This window comes from Sceloporus occidentalis, unplaced genomic scaffold (assembly GCF_023333645.1).
Source record: "Sceloporus occidentalis isolate IW3139 unplaced genomic scaffold, rSceOcc1.0.p SCAF_3, whole genome shotgun sequence".
In the NCBI taxonomy this organism is placed as follows: Eukaryota; Metazoa; Chordata; class Lepidosauria; order Squamata; family Phrynosomatidae; genus Sceloporus; species Sceloporus occidentalis.
The window spans coordinates 99,959,834-99,974,018 of record NW_028316983.1 but is presented as its reverse complement, the minus strand read 5'-3'; the positions used below and the strand labels follow the sequence as shown (position 1 = coordinate 99,974,018).

The following is a 14,185-nucleotide window of genomic DNA, read 5'->3' as shown; positions in this document are numbered from 1 at the left end:
GGTCCCTTAACCAGCATCAGTTCCTCTGTGAGAAGAAACCTGGATGCTTCTGATTTCAATGAACTAAAGTTTAGTATTGCATCCAACCCTATGCCTTGGATGTTTTTAAATTATGACTTACTGAAAAAAATCCAGATTTGTGCCGTGCTTCAAACAAATTATTTCCATAATTAACCATTGGGTTCAACAGTCATGACAAGCTATAGTTAATCTCAAATGGAAGCAAAAACACTCAGCCTCTTACAGCCGAGTCAGAAGAGGGAGAAAAGGGCACATGAGCTCTGGCACTGTGTGCTAAGCATGTTCCTATCAAGATAAATCATACTTTATTATGTTATTTTAACCCAAACAAAGGCCTGTTACAGACAGGCCAAAATAAAGCTGCTTCGAGTCAGTTTGGAGGTATGGTATTTCAATGATGCATGCGTCCTAAGAGTCCAAATGCTGCACCAAAGCTGCACTCCAGTAGGACTGGAGCGCGGCTTTGGTGCAGCATTTGGACTCTTAGGACGCATGCATCATTGAAATACCATACCTCCAAACTGACTCGAAGCAGCTTTATTTTGGCCTGTCTGTAACAGGCCAAAGAGTATTTTTAAATATCACTCAGGCGGTATCCAGACTGGCGTTTTGCGCCAGCCTGAATATGTGCTAGGGTTGCCTTGGGGTGTTCTTTACAGACGCCCAACAACCCTAGCACGTAACCGCGGTGTCAAAATGGCGGCGCCCTGTCTACATGGGTGCTGCCATTATGACATTTCAGCCGCACTACAGCCAAACAGCACAGCGCAGGCGTGATGTGCACATGCCACTGCAGGGTGCTTGTGGTGCCCTTTCAGCAGTGCCAAAAGGAGCTCCAAAACGGAGCTCCTTTCACTGCGTGTATCACTGGCGCAGCCTTTAAATGGCCGCGCCAGCGATATGGACGAGAAAGGGGCTGAGCAGCCCCTTTCTCTCTTTCCCCGCCACTGTCAGGGTGTCCTTGGGGCATGAAAAGGACACCCCTTTCCAGGCTGCGGGGAAACAGCATTTTGCCGCTTCCCCGTGGACTGGAGAAGCGGCGGATTGGGGCCTCCAGGGTTGGCGCTGTGGCCGCTGAGGCCCTGATCCGTCAGGGAAAGGGGCGTCTGTCTCCCGCCTAAGACTTTATGTATAGTTGGTGCTTCTTACACTGTAGTGATGGGTAGCTCTTCCTCATCATACTTCATAATGTGCTTATAGCAAAACACAGAAGCACTGTAGCTTTGCTTCAGCATCCTAAAAATATTCCACTTTAGGGGCGATTACAGTGGTACCCTAATTATTTTTCACTTTGTTTTTTCTACAAGTATATGTTTAGCTAAGCTGTTAGTTCAGAAAATGATCTGTAAATAGAGAAGTTCATGGACGGGCCAACACATCCAAGGTTTTTGGCCTCGTGTACTGCTCATAAAGGCATACATGCTCCAAAGATGGTCATCTTTGGCATGTCAAGGTTGATGGTTCAGTGTTCTTATAAGTAGATGAAATACAATTTAAATGTCTGACTTAGAAATCTGAAGAGACAGAACTGGCCCAAGGCTAGCTCCCATTTTAAAAAGTATATTGAGTGAATGACCTCTAAAATTAACCTCAAGTGACAGTTTCTCTTGAAATCCAACACCAGAAATGCAAAGTGACAGTCACTTTGAAAGCACTTTTGGACAAACTGACCATTTGAGTTTGTCAAGAAAAAGAGAAACATGTCTGAGGGCTTTAGCCTTCACTGAAAAGATCAAAGGCCTAGAATGATTTCTGAGCATAAAGGCCCACAGACTAAACATACATTTTAAAGTTTAGCTAAGAAATATGCAGGAGAAAAGGACTGGAATAGTGATAGATATCAATGTTAGTTATGACATGGCAGCAATTTTTCAGTAAACAGCCAAATCAGTCATTTACAGCTTCACATTATTAATTGAAAGGGGCCAGTTTTTATTTAATCAGTGTGACAAATAGCAAATTGGCATATCATAATACCATGATATTGGTATCATCACAATGGGAAATAGTAAAACAAAATAGCAAATAAAAACAACAGAGTGACCTTTTCCTTATTCCATTTTGCATTATCTTACACTTGCCACAGTCTAAAAAAAATCTTGTAAAAGGTGCATGTGTTTTGGTCATATACAACCTATTTAAATGTGATTAATTGACTAGAAAGGAGAGAGTTAATTTTATTGTTGTTGTGGATTATTGACTGGCAATACTAGCTGTGATACAAAAAAAGAAAAAAAATTAATATGAACAGGTATGGTAGAATCACATTCACTATTGTTATGACTATAAGAATGCAAATTATACAGTCGTGTTTAGAGGAGAAAGCTTTTTCTCCCTTGTTTATACATATCAGCTGTTGGCCTTGCTAGTATAAATTCTTTTAAAATAGGGTGAACAACTTTTTGGCCTTGAAATCTACATCTGGAGTATGCTGCAGGATTGCATAAGTTTTTTTTTATACACATATGCATATACATCAACATAATTCTTTCAGATCTGGGCATCTACAAACAAGCATTCAAAGGGCACTTCAGTTCTGGATGTACTAAGGTCCCCCTCTGCAAAATGTTTCAGGCATGCAAAGCTCAGGTTAAAAACTTCAAATTTCTGATTTCAGAAGCTCTTTCTTCTCAAAATTATATAGTACTCTATTCTTTACCTTTAAAAATTCTATCTAATGAACAGGCTATTTAAAGTTTTGTTGTGTGCCTTCAAGCCAACTCTGACTTATGGAGACCCATTGGTAGGATTGTCTTGACCTTCCTCTTAGGCTGAGTGTGTCTGACTTGCCCAGGGCAACTGAATGGGTTTCTATGATGAGCAGAGATTTGAATCCTGGACTTCTAAAATTCTAGACCAGCACTCTAACCATTACAGCACCTAAATCACTCTTATTTTTTATCATTGCTTGATAAGAGTTGCTAAGAATACTCTGTTAAAAGCAGAGTACTCTTGTTTAACAGTAAAAAAACAAACCCAAATTTCTTCACAGATGTAGTCTCAGCTGGTGTCCTTGCTGATAGCTCTAGAGGAAAGCTGCATGCACACCATTATTTCCTCTGTACTTTAAAAGGATTACTCTATTAATGTGTTTGTGTTCATGAAATATATGAAAATTTGTTATAGATGAGGCCAATATACCTTGTGGGGTGGGATGGGGTCAAGGATGTTTACAGGTTCCATGTTTGTTCAATTTGCATTTGCATGATTTGGCACCTAAGTCTAATTTCCTGAGACCCATCCCTCAAAACTGGGAAACAAATCCATCCATCCTTTTATTCTATGCAAATGATGCTGTACTTTTATCTATCAAGGGTGGACCTAACAAGAGTATTAAAGTAAATCTCTTTATGTTGGAGCTACATAAAGATGAATCACATATTAAAACACAGATTTTTGTTTTTCTTAAGCTATTATTAAAAATGTATATACAAGGAAACCAAGTAGGCTCTTACTGGAAGTTTTAAACCTGCAGCATCTACAGGCTGATGAAATGGCCAGGAAAAGTTATGCCTCCACATTGCTTTCATGACCACCCTCTGCAAATATTGAAGCTGATTTGTTAAACGGCCAGTTCCTTGGGAATTGATGCATTGTGGAGCGGGAGGATTGACTATTGTCAGAGGCTGTTGATTTGGGTCAGTCATATTTATTCTTACTGCCTTTATCTTGCCTTGTAGGTCAATGTCTTCAGGAGAGGGTCTGTAAAGAAAAAGATTTGCAAGAGCTCTATTGACTGAATGCTTAGTCTTTGCTCAGATTAACAATGACTTTTAACCACTGGAATGGAACGTAGAACAAGGCATCACTTACCATGGCATGCAACACCAGTTTCTTGTTTTGATCCACAGTTATCTATCACTAAACACCCTTTTTAAAAAACTATTTGGTAAAAGAAGGAGGCAAAACAAGGTTGAAGATAGCTATCAAGAGAACCAATCTCTCAAGTCAGTTTGGAAAGAAAAAAATGTTCTAGCTATGAGCAACTAGAAACATGCACCAAAGAACATCCACATTACCTCTTTCACTGAAAACACAAATACATGTTTAGAGTGATGGTAACAGATAACTAAGTCCTGTTAGATGAGATATTACAGAAAATCCAAGGGTATCAGCATGTGTTGATTACAAGAGAAGCTATGAGACATTTCACATACAGGAGGGAAAGCTCTTGCACTGAGTATAAGTTAAATTTACCCCAAACCTCTCCCCAATAATTGTGCTACATCCAACATTATTTTCTATGGGTGAAAGACAGGCAACTTATACACACATCAGTAGTCATTCAGATTTCTCACTGTTCTTCTAGGTGTCTTAACAGACTTACCAACTGTCATAGAACCTTCTACTTCAGGATGGCTTATGAAGCATACATACTCAAGAGCAATATTAATATAGTCTTCTCAGATGTCTCCCATCTCAAATTCATCATACCATTAGCTACACAAAATTTACTATGTCTTAGGCCTCCCTTTAAAAATGGTGGGTGGGTGATGAAGAGCTTTGGAAGAATCTCTTCTAACTGGGGAAACACACACTACAGTTCAATGTAAGCAAGTATAAAAAGTTACAAATGGATGATGATAAAAATATCATAACCATATATTTGGTTATGTGGTCTGTGAGGTAGCTATGACTGACCAGGAAAACTATCTTGTTATAAGAAATGATCTAAAAAATGTTAGAACTGGCAGAAATGAGGAAAAAACTATCCATTCCAATTAGATAAAAGCACCAGAAAAAATCTGAAATATTCATTCAATTCTTTAAAAAGAAAGGTGGGGAGACAATACAAGTAGCTTTTGAACTTTGAAGTATGACATAACTATAAATATAACAAGGGAATTAATGTTGTGAACAGTAATGAACATACAGTACATAAAGACTCATGTCTTAGGTATGGGGACGTGTGAAGTCATGTATATAATTATGGCAGGGGTCATGGTGTTGTGTTCTATTGTGTTAGTTGGTTTATACTGTTGCTTTAGTTTATGATGGTTAGTGAAATTCAACAAAAATTATATGACAAAAAAGAAAACAAAAGAAAGCTATCTTGGGATCATGCTAGACAGCTCAGTGAGAAAGTCTACAGAGTATGTGGCTGCCGTGAAAAGGACAAATTCTATATTGGTGATCATTAAGAAATGGATGCATCATAAAACTGCCAGTATTAGAATATCTTTTACACAAATCTATAGTGTGTATTATTCTGATTGTTGTCCCATAGAAGATATTGCAGAGCTAGAGAAGCCACAAAAATGGGCAGGGGACAGGTTCAAGGGGCTGAGGTAACTCCTCTATGAGGGAGGTTACAGTGTCTGGAACGTTTTAGTTCAAGAAAAAGGTGATGACAATGTAGATACACTAATGTATGCTGTGGAGGAAGGAGAAATTTTTCCTTTCTTTCTTATCATAATACTAGAACATGAGGTGCAGTTCCATCCAGTTATGCTGAATAGGGTTAAGACAGACAAAAGAGAGTTCTTCTCTATAAACCTGCATAGTTTATCTACAAAATTAGTGATGAATGCTGCCAGTTCAGATGATTTTAAAACAAGATGAGACAAATACATGGAAGCAAAAGCTGTTTCACACTACAGCTGGCCCTTTGTTTTCACAGGGGATCCATTCTGGACCCCCCTGCAAAAATGAAGGCTCACACATATTCAAGCCCCATAGGCACACCATTGAAAATAGGGGAGGTTGCTCCTCAGCAGATATTCAAGCTCATGGATCTCAAATCTGTGAGTTAGGAGGGGCAACTGTAGTTGCAAGAAATCAAAGTGGAAAGATGCTATCACACTCTCCTATAGTATTATAGAGGAGCTTCTAACATGCTGACTCTATCCACATGGGTATTGTGCACCATGGGTTTATTGGATGTTGCCCTGCCATCCTGATATTCTAGGAGACACAGTCTGCATAGCAGACAAGAATATGGTTAAGGCCACAGAATGCTGCCAAGATATGGGAGCCCTAGAGTATATGCCCCCATCTTAATTTAATCATTTTAATTGCTGGGAACACATTCAAATGCCTACTGAATCCCCATGTCAGCATACCATCCAGGGGACAAAACTACAAAGATACCTTTGAATTAGCCATAGCCAATCCAAAACTGAGGTAGTTAAAAAAAAAAAGATCCAGTCCTGAACTCTTTCATCCATCCATCCTTCATTGTGAACACAGTTATGCTTCCTGCAATTTTGTAAGTTCTTTGGCATTGTCTTCCCTTGGTTCAACCATAAGTTCTTTTGTTACATGACCCTAGGTCATACTCACTACTTATCCACAAGTTATATCAAAATCTATAATTTTGGTCCTAAAACCTGCCCTTGACTTATACATGAGGTTGACTTATTGTCGAGTATATACAGCAATACCCTTTAACTGCTTAGAAATCAAAGCAGCTAATATTTGTAGTTTCTGCTTGGGCATCTCTCATGCTCTGGGAATCAACCCAAGGTTTGATTGGCTTTTAATATAATTCCTTGTGACTGTGTTGGACATCCTTGTGATTGTGTTGAAGAAGGATTGCAGCAATACCAGCGTATGGGCTTCCTGTAGACATTTAGCTGCCTACTGTGGGAGAAGAATATTGGATCAGGGAAGATCTTGGTCTGATTTAGTGGGCATCTTAGGTTCTTTCAAAGGTCTTTTTGATCCCTTGATGCCTTAGTGGGAGTGTATATGCCATGAAGGATCTTGACTTATACCCATGGTGGATGAGATCCTTTGTCCTTATACCAGATGTTTTTATGCATTGTGGGTTAGGGAAAAAATTTATGGACTATTCAAGTGGTTCCAACCTTTGGTCTTCCAGATGTTTTGGATTTTAGCTCCCATAATTCCTGGCTGTAGGCCAAGTTGGCTGCAGCTTCTGGAAACTGAAGTCCAAAACAAATGGAGGACCAAAGGTTGGGAACCACTGGACTATTCTATCAGAGCACCTTCATTACTCAAGCTTATTAAGATGTCCTACTATGTTGGTGACAAAATCCTGTTCAGTAGTAAGAACACTATATACCTAATTAATATATTTAGATGAGCCTGTAGCTTCCCCGATCCAAATGCAGAGTGCAGAATGGAAAATTTTCTTTTGGAATAGTTCTTCTATTCTATGCCTGGTGTCTTGTAGTCCATGCCATTCAGTTCTACACATGTTTTAGTTTGAAGTATATTATACAGAGCCATTCAATGCAATGTGCACAGGAATACAATGTCAAATTTAGGTGTGCAGGTACCTATATAGGAGAACAGTTATTTGGTACATTATGGTGGGAAATACCTGTCAGATAAAGGTAATACCTATTAGGTGAAAGATCAGAAGGAGAGAACACAGTCATAACTCCAAGGTTACTTCCATTGGACTTAGCCAAGCTCTTAAATTAAGATATTTCATCATGAGCTAGGACTGCAAGGAGAAATAAGGGAGGTCTCCTGGATGTGTAGAAGAGGAAATATCAGTAGCTGTTGATTGTATGACTGGCAATTTCAATACTAGCAGGCAGTGTTTTAGGCATAAATAGATGGGAGAAGGAATGGTTTAATTCTGCAAGGGATTCCAGAGGTATACAAGGTTTCTTATGACCAGAATGCTTATTACAGCAATCGTCATGAATAGTAGTAGTTATATCTCCTTTGCCATCTTGGTGCTGAGTAACTTTCTTCTAAATTATATCATCTGACAAGATAGGTAATATGTGTCAATGCCCTTTTGTATTGAGAATGACACCATTTCCCTCCCAAGCATCTCCACAGATCTTCGAGAGTTTGGAGCTAATTGAAAGCTATGCATTCATAAGCCCATCATATATAAGCTGCTGCAGACTACATAATACATAACTTAATTATCCCCACAATTAGAAGAAGGTACTGCTAAACATAAGCATGAAGAGTGAAAATGTACTTCCATTTAAAGATAAACAGTGAACACAGATTAGAGAGCTGAAAGGGATTTCTAGAGTGCATGTTCACTCTCTGAGAAAATGGATCTTGCCTTTTGTGTTGAGAAAAGTACAAAGAAGCTCCCAATGTGGATTTTTTTGCTGTAGTGGATATAAAGTTTGTACAACAGCCCAGTTAAACACAGCTTCAGTTCTCAACAAACTTACGTTTTTTGTCAGCTAATTAACACTATCAGTCAATTTGGCTATGGAGTCAAAACCTTCCCTGATCCATTTGCTCAGTAGGAACAGCTAAGAAACAAAGTAGCATGAGGAAAAAATGAGCTCATAATTAAATGAGGATTAAGATGTTCTCAGAAATGTAACAGAATTTAATTCAAAGCAACTATTAATTAAGGTACTGAAACACTAGGGAAAATATAGGTTAAACATAGCCATTGCAATAAGAAGTCACAACAGACTTAATACAATATGTGAAGATAATGACTGATGCCTATGCATCATTTGGTCAGGAGGGGAAAAAAATTGGTGTGTAAGGTACTTCACCAGCATTCAAAACAGTTGCTCTTAGGCCCAGCTTAAAATATCCCAGTGTACATACTTGCCTCATATTTAGATAAATAATGATGAATTTTGACAGTTGTTTCAGGGGTATCACAAGAAGGTGTGGGGGATTCACTGGTCAGATTATTTCCAATACTGTTCCATTTAGAATCATTTTTTACTCTAAGAACTTGTTATCATTGTTGACAACAGCAGTCAAGACTTAGAAAGTATCCCATTTCTGATTCACAAAACAAACAAAAAACAAAACAAAACAAAACCCTGAATACTACAAACACACTAATTTTCTATCGAGACAGTCACTGTCACTTCTGGGGTTACAGAAAGTCTGCACTGTTTAAAGTTCATAGTAATTTTAGGCTTCTGTTTAGATAGGGAGGCTTAAATGTTAAAATAGGTTTGGGTTTTTTCCACCTTGGATAAATTCATCTTTAGTATCAATCAATTTGCTTCTTTCATAAAGAGGAACAGTGGACAACTCCCACCACAATAATTAGTTTACCCCATCACAATAATTTACCTGTAAATGAATAGATACACAAATTCTGGAGGCAGAACAGGTCAGAAGTTTCACACCTGCTTTTGTGGGTTTCAATCATGTCAGCAGTGTATAATTTCACAATGGCTACACCTGCCTATGCTTACTACACAAGTATTTCTACCTAATCCCACCCTTGTTGGTTTGTCAAAGTAATCAAATGAGACCACTCACCAAATACTAGACTGATTACTTGCATTTCAGTCTAGCTCCTTGTAGGTAGATTGTATGCCCTAATTTTCTAAAATCAAACAACACAGAATTATGCTAACAGCAAAGAAAGAGATCCCGGTATTCTAATGTTTGTCAAATATAAGTTTGATACATACTATATGGACCTCCACTGAGTTAAGTTGTACAAATATAAACACTGAATTAGGCTAATTCAATGTATGTTTAAAGAGAAATGAGTCCCACTGAGTTCAGTGGGGCTTACTCCTCAAAGTGACCTGTGCCTGGACTGGCACAGAGTGCTCAGCTGATGTCAAAATAATAAGAGCGAGACCTAAGTATTTGTCAGAATTGTCCTGCAGTGATAGACACAATTAATGAATTACTCAAGTCTTTGTAAACTTGGTATCTGCTTTCCCCCTCAAGGCTAGTGACAATTTGCATTTGCTGGAAATTTATATTAATGTGTTTGTGGTTCAAAAGACCATTAGTGCAGTCTTGTCCACCTCTGATCCAAAATAAGCCCTTACTGAGGGCCCAAACAGACAGGCCAAAATAAAGCTGCTTCGGGTCTCTTTGGAGGTATAGTGTTTAAATGCTGCATGTGTCCTAAGAGGCCGGAAGCCATGCCAAAGCCTGCACTCCATTCCTAAGGAATGGAGTGCAGCTTTGGCGCAGCTTCTGGCCTCTTAAGATGTGTGTGTCATTTAAACAGCATACCTCCAAAGTGACCCGAAGAACCTTTATTTTGGCTGTTTGTTTGGACCCTGAGTTTGGAGGTGTATTGTCACAAGTGTCTACAGGATTGCAGCCCTTTCAGATATAATATTTCCCATGTGGCTAAAAATCCCCCAGCCTTCTCTTTGTGCACTAGATTCAGCACTTAAATCCCAATCTCTTCATCTTAGTTCCACACTGTATCCAAAAAAAGAATCTCTCACTTAATGTTGGCATATTAATCAGGCACTTGAACCAAGGGCAAACCATGAATGAAGACCCTGGTTTGCTTAGAAAGCCACAATCATTATAGCTGAAACATATTTTTATATTTGCAGACCCATACTTCTGCTTACAGTCAGGTCTTGAAATTAGAGCCCAACATTGATTAAACAATGTAACTGTAAAGTTTTTTCTTTTTCTTTTTTTGGTACTGAAGTAAGAGTTATTACATCAAATTATAAATGGATATTGAAACTTTGACTCTGGCTCCATCAAGTTACTTACCGTATATACTCGACTATAAGTCAACCTCATGTATAAGTCCATGGATGCAGAATCCATGGATATAGAGTGCCAACTGAATTCTACAGTGCTTCAATTCCTGGATAGTTTTTCACAAAGGGAATAAATCACAGGAGGTAGTTGTGTACCCTGCCAGATGTTATTGAACTAAAATTGCCAGGAAACTAGAGCTGCTGTTCAGCAACCTCTGGAGAAACAACACAGTTCCCACTCTTGATCTGTTTCATGAACTTTCCACACAAACCCCAGGCTTCTTCAATTGAAAGGATGTGATGCTGGTCAGTTATGAAAAACACACACATCCAACACACTAACAACATGAAGCTATTTCAGCTTCTTACCTTATCTTTCCCACAGTACCTAAGAAGTACTTCTTACCTTATCTTTCCCACAGTTTCTGTAATGGCCCTTTTTAAAATATAAAGCAACATTCTTAACTTGGTTTTGAATCAGAGTTGTCTCTTTGCTTGGAAGACCAGGTGCCTCTGATAATGGATATAACCACACTCCTTTGCCAGGCAGACAAGGGCTCACTGCAGCTGATGGCTTTAACAGTTCTCAGGTGCTTCAGGTCAGATTTTGGAGTTTGTTAAAAATCTTTACTTTGCAGCAAAGAACTGTTACTTTAAAAATCTTCTTGGTTGGAAAATGGTGTTTGCTGTCTCAGTTGTTTAGGTAATATTCTCTTGTGGGAGTAGAACATCATCCTAAAATGCTCCATTTAAGAACAGAGCCCATAACCCTTTTATTGACGTCAGATGGTTATGGGGACACCTATACATAGTGCATAAACATACAGATTGAGATTCCTTTCTCCAGAATTCCAAAATCTGAAATATTCCAAACTCCCAAATTGTCCATATGGATCGCTAAGACAGTAGACAGTGACACCTTTGTCTTCTAATGGTTCAATGTATGCAAACTTTGCCTCATACACAAAATTATTAAAAATATTGTGTAACCTTCAGGCTATGTGTATAAGACTTATATGAAACATAAATGAATTTCATGTTTAGACTGTCTCTAAGATATTTCGTTATGTATGTGCAAATATTCCAAAATCTGAAAAACACTTCTAGTCCCAAGTATTTCAGATAAGGGAGACTCAACCTGTATATGGGATTGCACTGTAAGTAACCAACATGCCTTGTGATTCTTTGTTCTCCCTAGGGTGCCAGCTGCAAGAGAGGTCAGGGCTCCAGCACCATCATTAATTGTGTAGAAGTAGCTTCCTGGCAAGGTACTGTTGATATTCCCTCTTCACTACAACTGTCAGAGGTGCAGAAGCCCTGTTCTCTTTTACATCTGGCCAGCCATAACTGGCAAAACTACCTTTGAATATTCCTTGCTTAAGAAAATCCAATTAAATTCATGGAGTCACCATATGTTGACAGGAGACTTAAAGGCACAGAGAGGACACAGAATGACAAGGGAGATTATCAGACAGGAAAAGGATCTCCCTGTCCTGTCCTTTTCCTATCCTTCCTGTGCGAGTGCGGGAAGGACTTTTACACGATATTGCGCTTATCCAGACATTGTCCCATCCAGAAAGTGCGAGTGGCAGCACTCATGCAAAAGCCTTTCATATGATGTTGCACTGATCCTGTCATTGTCCCGCCATTGAAGTGGAATTTTCTTGCATTTTGTATTAACAGGCATTCATGTTAATACAATTCCACTTCAGTGACAGGATAATGACAGGATCAGCACTACGTTATGAAAGGCTTTCGTGCGATTGCTGCTGGGCAGGTTAAGAACGGAAAAGTGATTCTGAGCTTGTCCCATCTCCATCCGATAATTTCCAAGGAGAGAATCAGCCAGGCTTACACACATGCCCCTCCCTCCATGACCTCAGTCAATGTCTGTCTGTCTGGGTGTGCCATTGTGTGCCATATGTGCGTGTGTTGTGAACACTTAGCCTACATGAAAGAAAGGACTGACACTTCCAAACAGAGATCCCAGAAGTGCTAATCTGATTGTAAAAAAAGGCACATGGTGAGCGTGCACCTTGTTGCTAATAAAAAGTGATGCATTTAAAATTAAAACATAGCCTTTCACTTGCTTTCTTTGTAGAGGCAGGGGGCCCTTTGAGTTTGGTGGGACAGTGTAGACCCCTGAACATTTGAAGTAATCCAACCCTACCTAAACCATTCAGAGCTGTACAGGTAAAACAAGCAACAGCTGAGGAGCACCCAAAAATGTACAAAAGAAACGGAGAGGAACAGTGTCCTTTATGGATGGATGTTTCATTTGAGATACGGTATCTCCCCATACCAACCTGCTAGAGCCCTAAGATCTTCAGGAGAAAGCTTTTTGTCGGTCCTACCACAACCACAGGATCACCTGGTGAGGACATGAGAAAGCCTTCTTAGTGGCTACTCCCACCCTCTGGGATGCCCTTGCCACGAGAAGCAAGACTGGCCCCCTCCCTGCTTGCCTTTTGTTGGCAAGCAAAAATGGTTTTATTCAGGCAGGCTTTCAGTGTGTAATCATGGGATGACTTTCATATGGGGTGTTTGTTATATGGAGTGGGTATTGTGGTTTTATTGTGGTTTTAATGTTTGTAATTTTATATTGTTTCTAAATGATGTTTTTAATTGTTTTATCGTAATACGTTTGTTAGAATTTTTATTTGTGAGCCGTCTTGGGTCCTTTTCTGGAAGAAAGGTGGCATAGAAATAAAATAATAATAAATTCATTGGATGTTCATCCAAGAGTAGTACTGAGAAACAAAGTCCAAGACTAGTGTTATCTGGTCTGCAAAAAACATACTTGACAGAAATCCAGACCTTTTTCAAGGTTCTCTTTTTGCACAAGTCTACCAATCCTTTTTTACTGGGAGGTTTGAGCAAGAAATCATGAAAACCCAGAAAACTGTGAAATGCTTAAGTCTATTTTTTTGACATTTTTTCAGTTTTTCACATGGAAGCTTTTATTAGAAACACATTTCTCTTGTCAAACAGTCCAGCGTACAACATTTTTGCTTTTTATTGGAACATTTCAAAAGATTTACAGTGCATTTGATCTGCAGAGTAATGCCTTAGAAAATGTTAGTGGAATCCAGCCTCATACACATTCTTACTATCTGAAAAGTCAGTTACAGTAGCATCAATTAGTATATAGTCTATCCAGAAAAGAGTTTGGCGGAAAATACATACTCATCAGTGTTTACAAGCTCAAATGTTGACATAAGAAGTCAGTGCCTATGATAGTGTCCTCCTTACAACTCATTTTTCTACTACAAATGAGGTTATACACTTGAATTTGACACATTTTGAAATCTAGATAATACCATTTAATACTGGCCCAACTATTTCTGGATGTTGGTTCACTACCTTATGTAATGCATGTGGTTTGATAATCATCCTCATCTAACTTGTTGTAAATTCTGGTGTCTAAATTACTTTCTAAGAAAGGTTTGTGGAACTGAAGGATGTTTTACTGATAAAGAATGCTAGATCCATGCAAAGTACTTTTTAAAAAATGTCGCCTTTAAACCTATATTAAAATAATCAGTACAAGAAACCTAGTACATTAGAGGACTCTAGTGGTCTTGTGATCTATTATCTTGTCTGCAAACAGCCTAGACCTGCAAGACCTGATAGGATTTACAGCAAATAGAATAGCTACAAATATTTGATTTGAAATAAAAATGACAAATACTTGTTTAGCCTTAAGGCATAATTATGCAACAATTATTAATATGTCAGCTCCTTTGGTTGTTAGAATAGCAACAACGACA

At 38.7% G+C, this 14,185-nt stretch overlaps 1 protein-coding gene across 3 annotated transcripts in view; it reads right to left on the bottom strand.

Moving 5' to 3' along the window:
- The window catches only part of LOC149316473 (bromodomain testis-specific protein-like), a 34,905-nt gene extending 30,567 nt beyond the window's left edge, over positions 1-4,338 (bottom strand). For 2 of the 3 annotated variants that reach the window (XM_089515598.1, XM_089515601.1), the window contains exons 1-2: positions 3,835-4,309; positions 3,477-3,723 (exon numbers count right to left, since the gene is read on the bottom strand). In XM_089515598.1, the coding sequence (XP_089371724.1) occupies positions 3,477-3,668 (192 nt within the window). In that variant the 5' untranslated portion in view covers positions 3,669-3,723; positions 3,835-4,309. Of the gene's footprint in view, positions 1-3,476; positions 3,724-3,834 lie in introns of all 3 variants that reach the window. The other variant, XM_089515599.1, reaches the window with a different exon arrangement.
- Between the last annotated feature and the right edge of the window lie 9,847 nt (positions 4,339-14,185).